The sequence below is a fragment of the Meleagris gallopavo genome, chromosome 3 (assembly GCF_000146605.3).
Source record: "Meleagris gallopavo isolate NT-WF06-2002-E0010 breed Aviagen turkey brand Nicholas breeding stock chromosome 3, Turkey_5.1, whole genome shotgun sequence".
Taxonomy (NCBI): Eukaryota; Metazoa; Chordata; class Aves; order Galliformes; family Phasianidae; genus Meleagris; species Meleagris gallopavo.
Genome location: NC_015013.2, coordinates 48,677,281 through 48,697,268, shown reverse-complemented (window position 1 = coordinate 48,697,268; position 19,988 = coordinate 48,677,281). Strand labels below are relative to the sequence as shown.

The following is a 19,988-nucleotide window of genomic DNA, read 5'->3' as shown; positions in this document are numbered from 1 at the left end:
AATAACTGACCCTACAGTTCTAGAAAATTCCCAGGAAACTTACAATATGTAATGCTTTCTCAGGGTTACATGCAAGATAATACTTGAGAAAATCCCGGTTTGTGCAAAAGATTCTGGAAGAAGACCTTGATTTGATCATAATTTGTTGGCTTTGGGTATTCTTACCATGTATCTCCATGTCATGTGGAATTAGGCCTCAGCTCTCATGCACGTTAAGCTTGTTGTGTAGGTTTGCAACCATGAAAGAACCACCAAATGCTGCGATGTCAAGTGCAAGTGGCACATCAACGGATACAAGTGTTTCCGCTAGTGCTCTTTTACTTGAGGATGCACGTTTTGTGTTTTCTGGGCAGATACTTGGGATTTTGAGATTATCTTTTCCTGAAAGAGACTCCTGGAAATATCCTCCTACATCTCTATTTTATTAAGGTGGTTTATTGTATTAAGATTTTGGCATGCAGAGCACCATACTGATAAACGGAAGGACAATCAAACACAACAAGCCTTGGCTAATTGGAACACCAAGTGACCAGCAAGACTCTGTCTCCCAATTTCAAGTCTTGTAAAGCACATCATAAAAGCTTCAGTAGAATCATTGTACTTCATTTTAACCCATTTGATAATACTTCCTGGAATACTATGGGATCTCTTCTGCAAACAATGAATCCGCAGTCACCCAAAGCTGTCCAGCAACACTGTCTAATACTGTACTACTGACGATAAGTGAGATGAGATTAAGTTTCTGTTGCATGGGAACATGCAGATCACTGAGCTGTTGATGTGCTTTCTTTCAACGGAAGGAAGCTACCTACTATGCCTCTGTGATGGGATTTGTACAGCTTTGGTATCAGAGTCAGATACATGGTCATGTTATGAAATCTTTTCTCAGTAGATTTCAACCTGTTACACAAGAGATAAGTTGTCATCGCTATTACTAAGCTGCTGAAAGCATATTTTGTCTAACTTCACCCATCTATCTCAATTACATTCCCATCAATTACTGATTCAATTTCCATCATCTTTGTGGTGTCTTCATGCTTTCATGTTTCTCATTTTAAGTGTTTTGGACTCTCTCATGCAGCTTTAAGACCTCTTATCACCCTCTGGGATTAATTCAGGCTTCCTTTTGTAAGGTTTTTCAAAGTTTATGGTGACATACAGGCGAACCAGAAGTTTAGACTACATGTAGCCAAAAATTCTCAATATTCTTTCAACTTTAAAAATCAAGCTTGAAATCCAAAGATGACAAACTGTAGCACATTCATGCTGATTTCTTCAAGCAAGTCTCAGAAAAAAATATATAGATACGTATATATACATATATATCAGTTTTTGAGTGTGGTAGCTATCATGGCTGTTTGTTGTAGAACTAGAAAACTCACAGGAGTTTTGGCAACATTGTGAACATTAACTTAATAGTCTCAGTAGTCTCAAATCCTGCAAAAGGGAAAGAGGTTAAACATACTGAAGGTTCATGTTTATGTTATTTAACAAAGAGGACCCCATCCTGTAACTCTGTTCTTTGATATTCAGTCACCTCTATCATGATTTTAGAATGAAGAACAATGCTCCAACTAGTCACGACCATTAATCCAGATGGGGTGTCCTGATCGTGCAGCCCAGAAGCTGTTGAGCCTAACAGAGTTTCTCTTAAGTGAAGTAGAGACTTTCTGAGTGCACAAGGGGGAGTCGTGGTTTCTGAGCTGGAAGTCTACTCTGAATCCCATATGCCATCAGTGTCGAGTTATATAAATCGATTTTTCAGGCAAGGTGATACTCCAGAGCCAGGTGACAGGCCAGAACAGCGGCTGGACTATGGGATGCTTAGGGAGGCTAGCATGGGTTTATAGAGCTCCAGGGTAGAGTGCTGAATAATACTCTTCAAGCCAGTAGGACATAAGCGCTAAATTATTTTTCCACTTCCCATACTGACAGGTCTCTGGAATCTGCAGGAATTCCCCACTCATCAAAGGATATCAGAGCACACAGTATGCAGCTTTCAGGGGTTGGCAACCTCACTTTTGTGATCTCTTGTAATGAAATTTAACCATAATGCTGTAAGAATAAGGAAATACAGCACTCACAGACAGTAAAACAGCAGATCCCTGCCCAGTGCCTGCACCACTCCTTCATCTGGCCAAAGATAATCACACAGACTTCGTTAAATTAAAACACTTTGCTGATTTATACATCGACTTGTGAGGAGGCATTTCCAATTACTTTGGCATTTGTATCTTGGACAAGCTGTTCTCTCAAATCACTCTGGCACATCATAGACTGCGCTACTGGTATGTTGCATGACCCTGGCACTATCAGCCCAGCCTGGCTAGTGTTTCGATTCAACATGGCACTAATGGTCTGGAAGTTCTTGTTTTCCAGATTAATGAGTGTCCTAAAAAACACTCAAAACTGGAAATGAAAGAATGTTTTTGAAGGGGAAAAAATCAGCAGAGTTAGACCTGCCCTTGTCTTTTCTTTGCATTTTCCTCATCTGCCTTTTCTCCAGCTGCTTATACAGAGTACTACTGTAGCGCAGAATATGACCCTTGGCTCAGGGAGCTCGCCACTGACATCTGACCCCTAGAAAGCCCTGCGGGGACCCCCAGGAGAGAATCCTGCCTGCCAGCCCACTGCTGTGAGCAAGGAGAAATGATTGAAATGGGAAAGGCCTCATTTGCACATCCATTGTGTGAGACAGTGAAGACTTTCAGTCAAAATTCAATTGAAGGTCAGAGTCGCTTAACCAACATTGCCCTCATCAGGAGCTGAGAGCTGCACCCACATGCTCTTGGTTCCCCTCCAGCTAAGCCTTCATGTTCCCTGACTGGGCATGAAATGCAGCGCAGCAAAGGTGAGAGCAAGGACTCACTCAGTCCACCTGAGCTGCTGAATGCTAGTGGTTCATCCTTGATGGTTCAGCAGCTCAGGTGGGTGCCTCAACCCCCACAGATGGTACATCTGAGTCCTCTGAGCAACTTCAGGAAGTGGCAAGCAACCTAGCCCCATTTCCATCTTCACCAACCCTAGGCTCCCCCCAGAGTGAAGTGGGGGACTGCAGCAGAGGATACTACAGGTCCATTCTGTCTTATTAGACATTAGACAGTGTGTGAGAGGGATGAATTTTAATGCAATTGTCAAGGCTGCATAGCAGGTCGGACTTTTTGTCTCGCTTACATATAAATGTCCAGTTATGATGGGCATATCTAAATTTACTGCAAACCCCATCCTTGGTTTCTTCAAGGCTTTGTTCCTTGCTTTTTAGAAGCAAAGCCTATCCTCCCTTTTTTAATCAGGGAGAGAGAGAGAAAGAGGAGTGAGATAGAGGGAGGGAGAGAATATCACCCAGGCCCTGCAGAAAGGTTTTAGAAGATTTTTACATCTCAGCATTTTTTAGCTTCACTATGCATTTTCCATTTTACTCAATCATTGGTTCAATATGTATACTGTGCTATTTAAATGTAGGGGGGGAAACTGACTAGCAGTTATGGGAGAAGGCAGAGCTGTCACAACATATTCCTGTAAAGCCATGATTTGTTTTGTGTTCAGTCACACATTGTTTGGATTTCAGCTCTTATTTCAGCCCTGGCCTTAGGGTTTTCCAAGCAGCGTTGAAAATCAGATACATAGAGTGCTACACTGAATCTGGCATTCTGTATTTCTACTGCAGAAGATGGAAGAAGAGTTTTGTAGATGGAGGGAGGGAAGGAGAGAGGACAAGTCAGTGCCTTATTATTTACAGACAGGTAATCAGAAATCAGTTTGTAGCTATGCAAAATGCCCACACATGTATGTCTGAGAGGCCATATGTTTGCCTTTCAGAAAGCTGATACCCCTCCCCAGCTGTTACAGCTCCCATCTTGCAGTCAGAAATGCTTAGAAAAAAAACTTTTGCCCACAGAATCAGGCAGAAAAGAACAGGAGCCTAGAAAGGAGATGGTTGCCTCATGTAGGTCTCACTCTTCCTACTGTAGAACAGCTGCAGCTGTCCTTGAAACACAAAGTCCTTACATGCTCCAATCAGGTGTTTGTGTCGCACCTCAGGCCCCAGAATTAGAATTCAGTAAGTATATACGCATTCACCGTAAACAAAAAGACTGCCAAGTCTGATGAGCTGAGCCATCTTAATGCTCAGATTTTGCTGGAGTCTTTTTTTGGTCCTTCTATACAGAAGAGTATCTACCACCAAGTCTACACAGACATGGTCTGGCAGAGGAACATTGTCCAACCGTACAGTTACTGTTAGCCTATTATGTTTATGAAACACACTTATATTTGGTCATTATGTGAGTCGTTCTCAGAATCCACAAGCAAAACCATTCTCCAGAGCAGTGATGAGACAAAAATGTCAACTGAGCTGCAGCGCTCCCGAGGGATCTGCTGCATTATGTCTTCTCAACATATTGACAATTTACAGTGCATTGTTTCTGTTCATAAAGAAAAGTGGTAAGAAGCAGGAATGAAAGACAAACACAAAAATAATTTTGAGACAGAGAGGAGGAAATGGGGTGGGAGGTGATACCTTGGCCTTTCAGTACTCCCTCATCAGCTTTTTTTCTTTTGGGATGGAGGTGGAGCATCATCCTTGAGAAGCACACAGAAGCCTTTACCAAAAGTACCGTGATTGTACCAAAATTAAGCTTTGTCTGTTTTTACCTTCCTCCTTTGTTCTAAGCAGAACTCAGAGTCTTCTGCCTTCTATTTACAGATGACTAGTCACTGCCCCACCTAACAGCTAATCAAAAACAGGAGAAGATCACAGCATCTTCCTTCTCCTCCCATCCCCTTTAAGCATACACAAATGCTGCGACTTTCCTTCTGACATTTTTGGAAAAGCCAAGGCAATAATAGATGTATCTTAAATGTTCTTCTCTCATTCTTTTTAGCTGTTGCCATTTAGACTTACTGCCAGCCTGCAAGGACACGGTCTCTAAGTGATTATTTTTTATTGCCACCGTCAATGAAATAGAGTAGCTAGGAAAGAAGATGCTGTGGTAGTTATTAATTCTGCAGAGAATCATTTTCATTGCCAGTGTCTTTTCTTGTCTTTTAATATTATTTTATTCAGGTGGCACCTTCTGGGGAACAAAAGCCTTTTGGAAAAGGAATGATCTGGAAATGTAATCATAATATTATAGCAAGGTGACCTCCAATGGTCTGTGCCAGGGCATCAATGTGAGGAAATCTGATCTTCTGGAAAAGCAGCAAAGAGCTTCCCAGCACTGTAAAGCACTATTCAAAGCCTCACCTTGTGACACTTGATATTGCTGCAGTCAATTAAGGCACAGGAATCTTCCCAGAAGACACTGAGTTGGCACAGGTAGTCTTATCCGTGACTTCAGCGGATTGTGGTTTTTTGTCAAATTTATTGAACATTATTAATGTTAGAAAATTATTTACCTGTCACAAAACTGTAAACTTACATAAAACTGTGTAAGCTTACCCAAAATCCATTCTCAAACTAAATCCAATCTCAAACTAAAGGATGCACACAATAATAATCTGTATTTCTATAGCATAAAATTACGTCACAAGTAAAATCTAAGTAATAAAAGGCTCCCATAGGCATAAAAATCATTTTCAAATAATAACTGATAGCCAGATCAGGTTATTTATCAGTTAGTTGAAGAGCAGCCTGTTGTGAAATGAAGCCAAAATAACCATCTAAATGATAGGTGGATTTGCTCTAGGCATTTTCAAATCTAAACAAATGTATTTGCTTTGGGTATTTGTAGAGGAAAATTTGAATTCTAAAGTTGAACTTTTTATTTAAAATTAGTCAGGAAACCTTAGTGACACAGACTAATTTTTGTGAATCTGAATCTCCTTGCTCTGCCAGGAGGAATTAAAAGTTAGCTGAGTCAGAAGATTCTCAATCCAAGTTAAATGAGGAAATACACTGGTATAGAAAAATCTTACCACTGCAACACTTCATATGCGTTGGATCTAACCATTATCTTTTGAGTGCAATGGTAAACGCACCATTAACCAAATGGGAAAGCTATTCCAATCAATTGGGACAATGGGAAGAGAATGAGCTTTTCATCCTGATAAGTGTTCAACAAAGTCTGAGTAGCACAAAGACCATGACTCATGGCTTGGTCCTCCAGTGAAGCTTTCATCTCTCAATCACTGTTCCTTTATGACATTCATACAAATGTATACAAACTGATGGAGAGATCTCAGTGCATTTCATCACACACACAAAAAAAGAACATGAAGGCGGTGATCCCTCATAGGACAAGGGGAAATGGCTTTAAGCTGTGTGTAAGCTAAAATGGAGAGGAAAAATACTGGCTACCAGTCATATTTCACTTTTCTATAATGCAGTTCATCCCAGAGTATAATACAAAATTTGCTCAGGCAGCCTCCAAAAGCAAAGTCCCTTGTCTGAAATACTTAGTTAGATTAGAGGTCTGTTTCAGTCATTAATTTAGCTGTAATTGTCTCTCTAGCTTTTAACCATATTCCGCAAGCTCTTTCAGGCCATCAAAAAGACACTTACAACAGGCTTCACAGTGAACTGATAGAAGCCCACTGCAATGCAGTCATCTCTGCAGAGCAGTGAAGGAAGCAACAAGTGGCATTTTGCACAGCTGAGTAGGAAAAAGTACTCCTCAAGGGCATCAGGGCAACCTCAGCTCTCAAACTACTGTAGGACTTCAGAGAGCACACAGGGTGAAAAAATATGATAGTAAGGCTGCTACTGGCTTAAGACAAAGAAAAAATTTCATCCAGCTGTAGATCCAGATCATCTAAAAATCTGATAGCAAGTGAAATGAATTGTATTTTGTCTGTGTAAAAGGAATGCAGACCTCAACAGATTTTACTATGAACTGAGCCTATGTTTCCAACTAATCAAATTATTTCTAACCTGTTCCTTACATCTTAGTATCACTTCTGCTGAAAAACAGTGATTGCTCTGTTTTTATAATGCATTCATCCCAAGGTTCACTTGTCCATCTGTTAAGTACTTACAAGTGTTTGTTTTAGAGGACTGTGTGTGTGCAGGTGATGAGAGAATTTCTACTGGTAGCTGGTAGTTTTATTGATGTTTCATCAGGTAATTATCTTTTCCTTAAAACTCCTGGCATGAAATATTGCAAAGATTGTTTTGTTTATTAATGAGTATCCATAACAGCAAGGCTTGATGTTCTTTTTTTTTCTTCTTTTTTTTTCCCCAGCATATCAAGGTCTGATTTAATTGCTATTAACAGCCAAAACCACATTCATATTAATGGATAAAAATCATGAGATGATGGGTTACTACTTACTAATGAACTCATGGTCCTACGAATCAGATAACAAGGCCTTAGGAGCTTGAGAAAGCTGCTTAGATAACACAAATAAGCACAGAATATGCTTCAGATTTTGAGCATTCTTACAAAGAAACCCAGTTCATAGGACTGCAACCACATGCTAAAACACAACAGTAATTCCAGGCTGACCTTATCTTTGGCCAAAAAAGTCCCATGAAGGCCTTGGGAATACCTGCACAGTAGTAGGGTGAGGAGGGAAAGAAGGTTTGGCTGTTGAAGCATAAGGAAATCTTCTTCTCAGTCTTGAAGCAAATAGGATACTTGCCATTAGAGAATGTGGGAAGACAGAAGAAGGATGTCTGGCACAGATGACCACATTCTGGTTTTGAAGTTATTCTTCTTGCATGAGAAACTCTGTGCAGTTTAAGGGGAAATCTCAAACCCTATAATATTGAGAACCACTTAGTATCAGCACAGTCATGCCAGCAGATGAGAAACTCGTTCCTTCCAGTGCCTTGGGATGAGCTGCCTTAGCAAGTTCTCCAGCACTGCTGAGTCTGGTTTTCTGCAGAGACAGCTCTAGCACTACAGGGACAGGACACAATAAACTTTCCCATGAAAAAACTGAGGAGCTTCACAGGAAACCAAGAAAAGGATCAGGAGCTTGGGAGTTGAATGGATGAAGCAGGAGCAGTGCTCTTTCTCAGCAAGAAAAGGAAATGAAGGGAGCACAGGAAAGCTCTGTGATCCTCTCGACAGAGCAGTGAATCAAAGCTAACAAGCGAAGACAGAATTCAATCAAAACACATGCTGGTGCCTGCATCATTATTGTCCTGTTACCTCATGATTTGCCAAAACCCTTTACCCTCATCTTTAGGAGCTTTGTTCACACAGATAGCAGATAAATAAAATTCCCGGATAGACAAATACCCACGCTGTCCTTGGGTGACTTTTAAAATATACCTTTTGTGCAAAGACACCAACATTTCTAAAGCTTTTGGACCCGTTCTTTCTGCAAACACAGAATACCTACTATGCTTTGTAGTTCCACTAGGTTGGTTAATGTTTTTTCATAAGGAATTCTAGCAGGAACCACCATTAGAGAAGGAACTTATTTCTTTGAACTGCTCTAAATAATATAAGTTTCACTTTCATCCCAAGAAGTGTTAAGGATGCACAAAAACACACGGGGAATTTTGTGCCAGCACCACTGATTATATTAGTTTCAAAAGAGAAATAAAATCTTACCCTGAAGCTTAGAATTATTAGAGTGAACAGCCAGAATCTATTATACTATAGAAATATCACACAGAGAGCATTCATGAAAGAATTCGCCAGACAACTTGCTATGATACAAAATTGTTCATTTTGTACACAGTCTCATTACTTACTTTCTTCCTTATTAATGAAGTCATAATATGTGGGTAAATTAAAAGTCTTTCTACTGTAACAGAGGAAAAAAATCCCCAAATTGTCTGCTGGGTTTTAGTTACATCACACTTTCACAACAGAGTTGAGTTGGTGTGGGTACAGGTCCCTGGTAGAAGGCAATCTCCTTCCTTCCTGATAGCATTAGCTTCCAAACAGCCATGGCATGAGCCAAATCAAGAAACTGACCTAGTTGGAAACTGGTTTTTGTCCCCAGCTTTCTTTTCCTGGATTAGTTTGCAGCCAGTAGGTTCCTTCACTCATTCCCTGTCAGCACAAGGGATGCCATAGGAAACGTGCAGTCTGGGAGGATCCTTTTAGTGGGAGCCCACAGCTGGGTATGTTGGCAACAAGGGATCGGGAAACTAAAGTTTCCCAAGGATGTGGAAATCAGCAAAGGAACCTACTCATACCACTGCAACTCGAAGAGTGTCCTATGAGCATCAGCCCCACTGCCTCCATCACAACATGCCAACGCTCCCTTTGAAGAGGCAGCACCAGACCTCCCCAAGGCACCAAGGCACACTCCAGCACTTCCAAGATCTCACCCATTTTCAAGCATTACGTGCATTGTGTGCCCTCTTTAGTCACCTTAAACCCTTTTCATTCAGTCAGATCTATCACTTCCTTGCATAACGCTGTTAATTTTATTTTTTAATAAGTTGCATTAAAAATGTTACAGCCAGCTTGAAATGTGCCTTACCATCAGTCTCTCCGGGCAGTTCTGCCCTAAGGACTCTGTATCACTCTGCTCTGAGTTCCTCATCACATATCAAAGGAACATTTTCATTAGTTCCTGGGTGACTCAGGAACCTAATTCCTGTTTTAAAAGCAACTTGGGAACTAAAATTTCTGCTAAAGTCCCAGGAAATTGACTCTCAGTCACTTTGACACTTCTCCATGCATTCCCCCATGGTTTTGTTCTTAATTTGTCTGGAATATAATAGAAGCAAATGAGGCACTAAGGAATTGTGCCTGATAGAGACACACATTCTTATGGAAACCGTGAAAAACAAAACAGGTTTCAAATTTTGTATTCCTCTAGGAAAAAATAAATCCTACACAACACCCTGAGGGAGTCCTTTTAAACTCAGCCTAAGAAAGGCAGTGTCTTTATCCATGCTTTAGGAACTGAGAGCACCTGCTAGGCAAAAGTGTATGTCTTGGATCCACAGCTGGACACAATGTGCAAAGGCAGTTTCCCTCTATTTTAATGGTAGTGAAATCAGGCTGAAAGTGAACCCCCAAACCCTCTGGTCAGCACTCCAGGCATGGCTCACCTCTACTTTAAAGCACAGATACAGCTTTGGCAAATGTGGAACAGAAATATATTTGAACCTAGGAGTAAATCTTCCTATTGTCAACTGTGTTTTTAAAGCATGAAAAAAATACCTCTACCTCTTTTTTCAGTCCACCTTATTCTTTGGTCATTTTACTATTTGCATATCTCATTGTTCAAAGAACTTGGATCTAAAGAAAAACACACCAAAAAAAAAATATTCTGAATATGAAGTGTTCCTTCTTCTTATCTCTATTTAGTGCATGGCAGTTAACACCCTTTTCTGGTAATTAGCAGAATATGCATCAAGTGCTCCAAAGGCTACTGAAGTCAGTGGATTTTTTTGCACCAACTTTGAAGGGTTCAGATCAGCCTCAGAGCACTTAAATTCACGTTGTATTTTCAATTCTCTCCTGCCCAGGCTGCTTCTCATGTGGAGACAACCTGAAATAGAAGTCAGCCTATTAACTGTTCTTCTTCCAGACCTCCTCAATACAGTCAGGATTTGTCATGATTTTAAATACCACATTTGTGGCCCTGATCTACTTTTTTGTTCTTATTTAACCTTTTGGATGTGCCTGAGTTCACACAGTCAGGGAGCTGCTCTTCAAAGATAAACAAATTGTTGGAGAACGAAGCAATGCAGGAAATTCACGTGCTTTGCTACTGAATTTAAGGGTGGTAGGCCGAAAAAGTCATTTCTTTTAGTGACCACAGTGGGTTTTATATAGAAGAAAGGTTTCATTCCCTAAATTGGCTCACATGTCATTGCTAATGAATGTCTAACAAAGATTCTTCTCTATAAAATGTGATCATTTTACACAGAAGATTTATCAGTCGAGTTCTTGGAGAGATTGAGGCATTGGAGTCTTTTAAAAGTCCATTTTTTAAGTCTCTACTCCACATATCGCTTTTATGACCTAAAAAGCAAAGGGACTCCACATGCTGTAGGGTTCAATTGAAATTATTGTTGGAACATAGGAATACAACAGTAGGACTGTATTCATCACAAGAGTTACACTTTTTGTAGCAAGAGCTCAAGAAAAGTCCACAAGGATCAGAGTTGTGAGCCAGCTCTTTCATTTGCTGGCTCTTTGTGCCATACTTTGTCTCTCCCTCTCAGCCGGCAAGAGGGTCACCTTGTGCAGACAGCCTTCTCCCACACTTGCCCTGCTAAAAGTTTTCTGGCAATTTGTTCAAAGGTTTCCCAGTCTTGTTAAAACACAAGCACTGGTACAGCCAGGCTGCCGGCTGTGAGCTGTGCAAGCCATGAGGCAGGGGAATTCACTTCACCCACTTGTGGCATTTAGTGTGGATGGGGTCAGGCATCGATGGTCAAGGCTCTCGGAACCTCCCTGCTCAGCAGAGGGGTGGGCAGCTCTAAAGTGCAGTTAGCCAAGAAAACTATCCATTTCACATTAAAAAAGGGTTGGAAATCTTTTCCTTGACTGGAGACCAAACAAGCCTTTCAAAACCCCCCTTGGCAGGCCACACCAGTGCACGCTGCAGCATTATCCAACAACAATAAACACACACATACACACGCATAAAAGAGAGACCTTGTGGCCACAAGCCATATGAAATGAAGCACTAGACCATGTCAGACCTCCCGCTGTATGTTTTGTGTTGAGGCAGGAGAGGTATAAATACCTTACTCCTCATGCAGTGTATTACAGCACTCTGGCAAAGGAGTCTTGGGTATTAACAAAAGCTTTATGCTACCATTGATAATAGTGGCAGAGTGAGAAAAGAGGAAAAATAGTAGACAAAAAAACTATACTTGGATGCCAAGTATAGCTGTGCAGTTGTGATCATTCAGAACTAGAACTTCTGTAACTTCAATGCTACCCTTCAGAAAGCAACAGTTTGCAATTGCTGCAGTTATTAGGCAAAAGGCATTGAGGTGTAGGATTTCTGATCCTTGGGGCACTGAGATTAAATTTGAGTACAAGCATAATCTTTAACAGCAATCTCATCAACCGCTCAGCATCCCAACCCTAGTCCCAACACACAGAATCATCTGTGTGTAGAAGCAGAGGGGCCACTGGCTGGGAGCTGCAAGGGATGATCAGGCAGCTCTCTGCAATGCAGGTCAGGACAATATGGAACAAGCATAACCCTCAATTACGTGAGATGATGAGAAGTACCTGCAGCTGGGAGGATACCTTTCAGCATTACTCTAGTGCACGTGAACCATTGAGGAGGGAGTAGCAACTTCCACCTTAAGCCTTTAGCTGCCAGTGAGCTACTCTGTATTTCACTTGCCCCCAAACCCAAGGAAGGAATGGTTACATCATGTCACTCATACAATGCCCAATTGCATTCAGCAAAGATGATGAGAACTGGTCTTACATACACAAAGACCAGGTATGTAAGTATGTAAGGAACTGATCGGAGAAATAAGAGATATTCTATATGGGCATAATTCCTGTTTTTGTTTGTTCCCCTTCATTTTGAGTGATACTAGTACTTGTGCATTGCACGTAAAAAGTCTCACAAAACAACAACAACAAAGAAAATTAATACAGAAGACATTCAGATTATTTGACTGTTATTGCTGTAATCTTCAGCTATGCTGCTGCTAGCAGCAGACACATGCTTAGGAACCATAACGTTTGATAAATAAATTACTATCATAAGCAAAGAAAAAGCAGTCTTCACCAAGTGATAGCTCATCTTAACCTGCTGCTGTCTGCTGCGGGATTGTAAGTTTTGTTGGATACCGTTAACAAAGCCTTTGGATTATAGGAAGAGAGGATAAGAGCAGAAGGCTGTTGAGTTTCAGAAACCTGCTCCAGACTGCATCCATTAAGACCCTAAGACAGAAGACAAAAGCGGCTGTTGCTCGTGAACACATTCTAAACACTTCGATTTTTTGAAAAAACTTACTTTGCATTCATTATCTTGGCTCTGATCCTCTCTTATTTAACCTCATCTGCCTGACTTTATATTCATGGAATGGATTTGTACTGCCTTGGACTCCATGCAGTTGGCTGCTGAAGTATTCTTGGACTTAAAAAAAAAAATAAAAAAGAAAGCATTTGATACCATTAATCATATTGCCATATGTAATAAATTGGCTGCCTGTGGTACATTGCCTCCAAGTGTCACATGGTTCCAATCGCAACTCTGCCAACTGAAAGTGGTTGCTGGAAACTCTGATTCTTCCTCTCAGGCACTCCTACGCAGGGTCCCGTCCCGCTTGTACTGTACATTAATGACCTGCTGGCTGCCTAGCAGCACCCAGGCCAAGAGTTACAAGTATGCACATGTTTGCAAGTGCTGCTGTACATAAGCAATAACCTGCTTGATATCAAAGTCACATAATTACAAAGCCAGCTTTTTGACAGCATTTGCAAGGTTCGAAGCCTAATTCAGTACATCTCTAATTTGCAGCTTAACTATCTGCCAGAATGAAAGGTAGAAAATCAGGGGGAAAAGTATTAAATTTAGCTGCATAAAATAATTCAGGGAACAAGAGCACTGCTCTTACTATTCAGCTTTTGTGACTGTCAGGGCTCTTGTCAAGTCACAGCTGGAATTCTGCAGATTTATAAGAACAATAGAATTATTCGGGGGAGAAGGTGGGGAGAAGGGAATAACATGCTATTCGTAGCACTTCAGCTAACACTTTGACACAGGTTCTTTGGATCTTTTTAAGTAGGCATGGACATTGGCTTAAGTAAATAAATAAAAAGCCCTTTTGATCCTTTACCAAAGTTTGCCTTGAATCTTTTCTCAGAGCAGCAAAAATAATCTATTGACTTTAGAACTGGGCCCAGAAAAACAGTATTGGTTTTGACCATTGTGAAGTGTCTCTATACATGAATGTTGGATGTGGTGAAGGAAAATGAGGCTACTGTAATGAAATAATTGATGACAATTTGCATTGTATTAGAGCCCTAGTTTGGAGCAGGGCCCCTCTGCATTAATTACAGTGAAAAGGCAGAACAAAATTCCTGTGTTCACATCTCCATCTGGTCTCTAGCCTTCTGGACTCAGTTCTTCTCTCTCAAATCTTTTTATTACTTCCTACCCTTAGTTGAAGAAAATACACATATAATGCTGCAGATGTAGGAAAGGAGTAAAAGAACACAACAGGGACATCATTCTCACAGGCTCTTGATCTGACCAGGGAAAGTAAGCTCTGTAAGACTACAGAGAGAAATGAAAATAATACTTGCAGAGGGCTAAGCCTTCTTCGTTGTCCAGATACTCAGAGCATAAACAAAGGACAGGTGCCAGTATGACTGATTACATTACATGCAGATGCAGTAATGTCAGAGTTAGCATACACTAGTAGCAAGGGCTGATGCATTCATATACTGAGTGCTAGCCTACACTGTACTACTTTGACTTATCTCATTATTCATCCTAGCTAGATTAATACTGCATCATTTTGTTGTCGTGCACATATAATGCAGAGGAGACATTACAACACCTACACTGGAAGACAACAGTGAACTAAAGCTCAACAGCACGAGAAACTTTGGTCTTGTGATATCTGCTGTTCCATCACTGGACTTTGGTCCTCGTGTCCTTGGCTGTGACCACAATGGGTTATATATAGAAGAAACTATAAACTGAGATTTAAAACTGAGGGCCAAACTAGAAAGAAGCACAGGAATTCAAGTTCACAAACAAATATTAATGACCCTTGTCTACTTACTTCAAGAGAAAGATGAGATTATTTTCCTGATTTTTCCTCAGCTTTGTTTGATCTGTTTTTCTTAGAAGACATTTCAAGTTAATACCTCACAGGCTTTTCTTTCCCAGGAAGTTTATCTGAAAGAATTTTTTCCTCAAAGGTCTTGATCTTTCAGGCCTTTATGCCTGTGTTTAACTCAACATGTGATAAAAATCCCAGTTGTAGGATCATTTGTGAGAAGAGACAGGCGTGCACAAAAATGCTTACAGGATCTCAGATGCACAAGAAAAAACTGTATAGTTGTCAAGTTGAAAATGCACGTTACTGAATCATGCTGTCAGGAAGCTGACACCTCTACAATGCTTGGTATCTTACTACCCACTGGTGACATTTCTGACTTTTTTTTTTCAAAGTTCCATGAGCCTCTCTCACAGACAGAAGCTCTTGAAAGAAGACTATGTGAATCCATGTCAGCTGACTTCACAAACATGTCACTTTCTGAAATGTATATAATCAAAGGCAAATTTATAGATGAATCCATAGGTACCTTACAGTATTTCAACTATAACAACCATACAACGTTATTTCTGCATTGCACCCAGTTGTACCTTTATAGGGCAAGCTTGTCAGATGAACTGAGCTATCCATGTTTACAATATTGTTTTGTTGTAATTTATACCAAACAGAAGATAACATTAACTTCAAATGAGAAAGAGCTTCCATTTTTTCAGTCTAGACTCATAGGCCTGATGGGATTTGGGTGCATGAGATCTGAGTATTGCTGGAAACCCCTAATTTACAAAGAAATGCAACTGGTACGTCAGCTTTTATTCGTTTCTCTTTGCCTGCTAAATACCTCACTAGCAGGTATACATAAAGTCTCACTCTAGCTCAGTGAGTAGCCTTTGAAAAAATGAAGGAAAAAAAGAGGGAAAAACAGCTTATAAGGCTGCGCAAGTATCACTCAAAAGGAATGAGTCTTAATTGGGAAGGTCTGGTGTAAGAGGAAAAGCTCTATCTACTATTCCTACTTTCGCCATTCTCAAGAACAAACACATAGGATTAGCACTGTTTGGGTTGTTTGTTTTCACAGACCTCTTGAGAAGAAGCTTTAATTTACAAACTCCGCAAGATCTGACTAATGCAGCAGCCCATTCGCAATTTGGGTATATGCGTGAATCATAGCAGAAGCTGCTTGGATGCACTCCAGTAAAATTTCATGCTGTTGATAAAATCCCTCACAGTCTCTGCTCTGAGGACATTGACTCAGCAAATAAGTTTAAAGATATGTTTAATTTTAAGCTCATGGGCAGGTTCAGAGAAGTCAACAAACCTTCCCTAAAAGTTAAGTGTTTTGATTTATTTATTATATTGGATTAAGACAAGTGTCTGCAATGCCTTGGTAATGCAGATTGATTCTCTGCAACAGCACCTGGAAGAGTAAGGCAGCATGTCTGGTCCTGTGTGATCAACAAGACAGACAGCCACCACCACCATATTCCTCCCTTATTATCCAAAGCAGAAGAGGCACACTTTTGTTGCAGTTCAACCATGCAAGAAGCACTACAGAGTAAGTACATAACATCATTAAGTGGATCAGTATAATAAAAGCTACAACCACCCCTCTCTCCTCCCCCCCCCCCCAAAAAAAAAAAAAAAAAGAGTTACTTCATGAGGTAGAAAGGAAGGAAAAAAGAAAGCAGCACCAAAAAATTTATAATTATTTATTACTTATAAATTTATCTACTACATCAAGTCTATTCCTTGTAAAGAGTACTATCTTTGAGATGTAACAGAACTTTGCCAATGGGATGCGTTTTTAGATTAACATGAAGGCTTACCAGTCAGGTTCTCAGTAATGACACACTGTAGTTATACAGCTTGGCCTAATATTATCTGAAAAGTTCACCTACTGACTACATGGGAAACAGAGAAATCTAGATCTTGAGTTGCTTTCAACTACATATTCTTTCACAAACAAAAGAGAAAAATTCAATGTCTTTAGATCAAAACAAATTTTTTAAAAATTGTTTATTTCACATTATCAATTATCCCCAACTAGAGAATGGTTGGGCTTTTCACCCGTTGTTTATCACAGGATGTATCCTAGCTGTCTCATACTGCCTTACACAGCTGTTTACGTATATACGAACAAATATATGCAGTGAATTATAATTTTTAGATCAAGAAAAACACAAAACAAACAGTAAACCCTCTAGGCTTCTGTAGAAGAAATTAAAGCACTTACTGAAAGGAAATAGTGGCATATACAAGGGCTTTGAATTTCAAATATCCTTCAAGAAGTTATTAAAAAAGAGACTATACTACTGAGAAAAAGACAAAATACAATGATATTTCTTGGTATATCCATTACAACTGCAAAAGAAATAGTCATTATATTAGCTTAGACTCAGTCATATTTCCATTTTTAACACCTTATGATTATTACAGGATTCTAAACTCCCAAAGAAGGCAACTCATATGAAGGATTTATTTTCACTCCAGTTTTGTCTTTCCTTGCTGCTGAAAATCTAAGAGAAATGTGCTGGGCTTCACCCCATTTGAACCTTCATGAGTTTAAAGTAGACTTCAGCCTGCATTTCTATAAACATGAAGATTGTCATTCATATCTCAAAAAAATCTGTATCTTAAATTCTAAACAGATGTGCTGAAGCTCAGAGCCTTTTAAAACATCTTTCTACTAGCAAGTCAAAATTCAAAGCAGAGTATTTCCTTTGCATATTTAAGGGAACTAGTGAAAAGTCTTCTGCCAAGCTTCTGGGAGCATCATTGCTGACAACATCTGCCTGGGAGCTGGCTGTTCCCAAATCATCATAGTCTTCATCCCTTGAGAAAAGTTCCTCTCTTAACACAGATCTCAGGCTGTCTTCCTCAGCTTGGAGATTGGCTTTTATCAGATGTCTTCTGGGACCATGATCTGCTGAACAGGCCAGTCCAGTACAGTCTTTGACCCAACACAGTACAGGTTCAAGACGCACCCAAGGGCTGGCAGACCTAGCCAGTGTTTTCACAGTCTTTCCACTGTTTCTCGGCACAGGAATACTAGACAGCCCCAGAGCTTCTTCACCAGTGGAGTGCACGCTGATAGCTGGGGGACGACTCATAAATTTGTAAACTATGGAGAAAGAAACAGCAATAGACAATGCTAAACATAATAATAATAATAATCAAAAAAATCAAGGAAGAGTTTGAGTCTGGATGTGCTTGCAACTCTCCTTCATTAAATACTTCAAGTCTCTTATACTGTTTCCAGGCCAAGCCTTTGAAAAGGCATATTGGTTACTTCGAGAATAATATGATTTTTCCAAGTTCACAAAGTTGTACTTTAAAGGAATTAGAAATTGCACTGTACTCCATTTCAACAGCCTCTACTGTTGTGAAAATAACTCTTAATTTTTTCCTAGGAAATGCAGAAAAAAAAAATCTATGCTCCAGAAAACATGGCCCAGAGCTAAACCCAGGGAATCAGGATCATTAAACTTTACTTGCATGGTTTGAGAGAACGTGTTATCCTCCCACTACACAGATATTATTTCCACTTCTGCAGCTGGTGAACAACGCCGCTCATAGCACAGGGAGCCCCCACTGATGCTATAGTAAGTGCTTTAACTCAGGCTTCCAGATCATACACATCTTATAGGAAAAATATCTATACTGAAAAATCTAAAAACATGTTCATCTGTTTACAACATGAAAAATTGTTTTTATTTTCTGTTGTTTAAGCAAAAAAAAAAAAATTGAGACCAAGTAATACAAGCATTTTGTGCACATCAGAAAGTGGTAGCACTTAGAGACAGGACAGCCACTGGAGTACCACCTGAAGATCTTGTACTTTTCTGAAGCCTTAATTCACTTTAATTATGTATGTATCCATGGGCAGGACGCACAAGGAATTATTTCACAGAAGCACAGTATTGTAGGGGCTGGAAGAAACTTTCAGAGATCACTGAGCCCAACCCCCTGCTAATCAGCTCCCTACAGCAGGCTACACAGGTAGGCATCCAGGCAGGTCTTGAATATCTCCAGAGAAGGAGAATCCACAGCCTCCCTGAGCAGCCTGCTCCATTGCTCCATTGTTTCAATAGCAGTCATACGCAGTTGAGGTCATATTAGAATTATTTCCCCCTACAAACATCCTCTTCTTGCTGATTACCTTGCAAAACCCTAGTTTCTTCTCCCCCTGGCCGTGCTGAATGCAGCTGCTTGCATTTTCTTCTCCGAAATCTAGCTTGCCGTGGTCTAGCACCCTGCTGGCCCTGGTTTCCTGCTGCATCATTCTCCTCCATAGGGACATGGAAATGCCCTAAGTTGTCTTGATGAGCCATTTCAGTGTGTTCCACCTAAAGCTAATAGCAAAGTTGCATTGAAAACACAGAACTAGCCAGGAACTCTTAGAGGACAACAGGAAAGAGGCTTCAAGAGCATCAAAAGCCAGATTTATTTTATATCTGGCAAGATAAAAGAAGCCAGAATAGTAAGTCAACACCAAAAGCCCTTTCCAAATACAACAGCAGCTTACCTTGTTCTCTAGCCTTAACTCTTTGTAAAAGAGCCTTCTTTTCTTATTCTTAGACAGAAACAAAAAGATAACCCCACTGACTTAGGGAAATAGAGGGGACAGGGACTAGAAGAAGGAAAAGGACCACTGGAGGAGGAGCTAGCACAGCATCTGATCATTTGTAATTAGCACAGCCTTACAGCTTTTCTGGCCTAATGAGATGAGGATAGCTTACAAAAGCGGTGTGTGATAATTGTGTTTTAAAGGAATATTGGATGAAAAATCTTCTTTGGTCCTTGAAGCAGGAGAGAAGGGTGATTTTTTTTTTTTTCCTGCTTGGAGCAGGGATAAGGAAGATGAAATAAATAATTTTTATTTCCTTATAATATGTAAGCATGTTCTATTATATTGTTTTTTAAGGTTTTCCTCTCAGTTTTTATCGTTCTGTGTGTCTGCTGCAACTACTACCTGAGTAGTTACTCCTTCTCTAACAGCGCTATTTGCTAGATTTTTGTCTGTTTTTCTGGAGCATTAGAGCCTAGTACAGCCTCTCTTAAGTCCAACTGGGCAGTAGATTTTCACTAGTTTGAATGTTTCTTAAGCTTCTTCTAGCACTTAGCGAATTCCTCTACTGTGTTTTACAACCCTCTGAGGGCTGTGACGTGTAACTAGAAGAAAAAAAAAGAAAAGATCTAACAAAAAGAAGACGCAAAGGATTTTTGCACTATCTTCTATGTCCTATGTATGAAGGGAAAAGGCAGTTCTGAAAAAAAGAAAGAAATTAGGCTGATCTGATTTTTTTTTTTTTTTAAGATGTCACATGTTTGCTAGCATTTGCAAATGGCAACTTGTTTGCAT

At 40.1% G+C, this 19,988-nt stretch overlaps 1 protein-coding gene across 1 annotated transcript; it reads right to left on the bottom strand.

Annotated features, from left to right (window-relative positions):
• Positions 1 to 16,343: 16,343 nt before the first annotated feature.
• LOC104910297 lies at positions 16,344 to 19,303 on the bottom strand. Its single transcript, XM_010708843.2, has 3 exons — positions 19,152 to 19,303; positions 18,786 to 18,978; positions 16,344 to 17,747 (listed from the first exon to the last, which is right to left on the bottom strand). Exons 2-3 carry the CDS (start codon positions 18,955 to 18,957, stop codon positions 17,287 to 17,289), a joined length of 633 nt encoding a protein of 210 aa, XP_010707145.1. The 5' UTR covers positions 18,958 to 18,978; positions 19,152 to 19,303; the 3' UTR covers positions 16,344 to 17,286.
• Between the last annotated feature and the right edge of the window lie 685 nt (positions 19,304 to 19,988).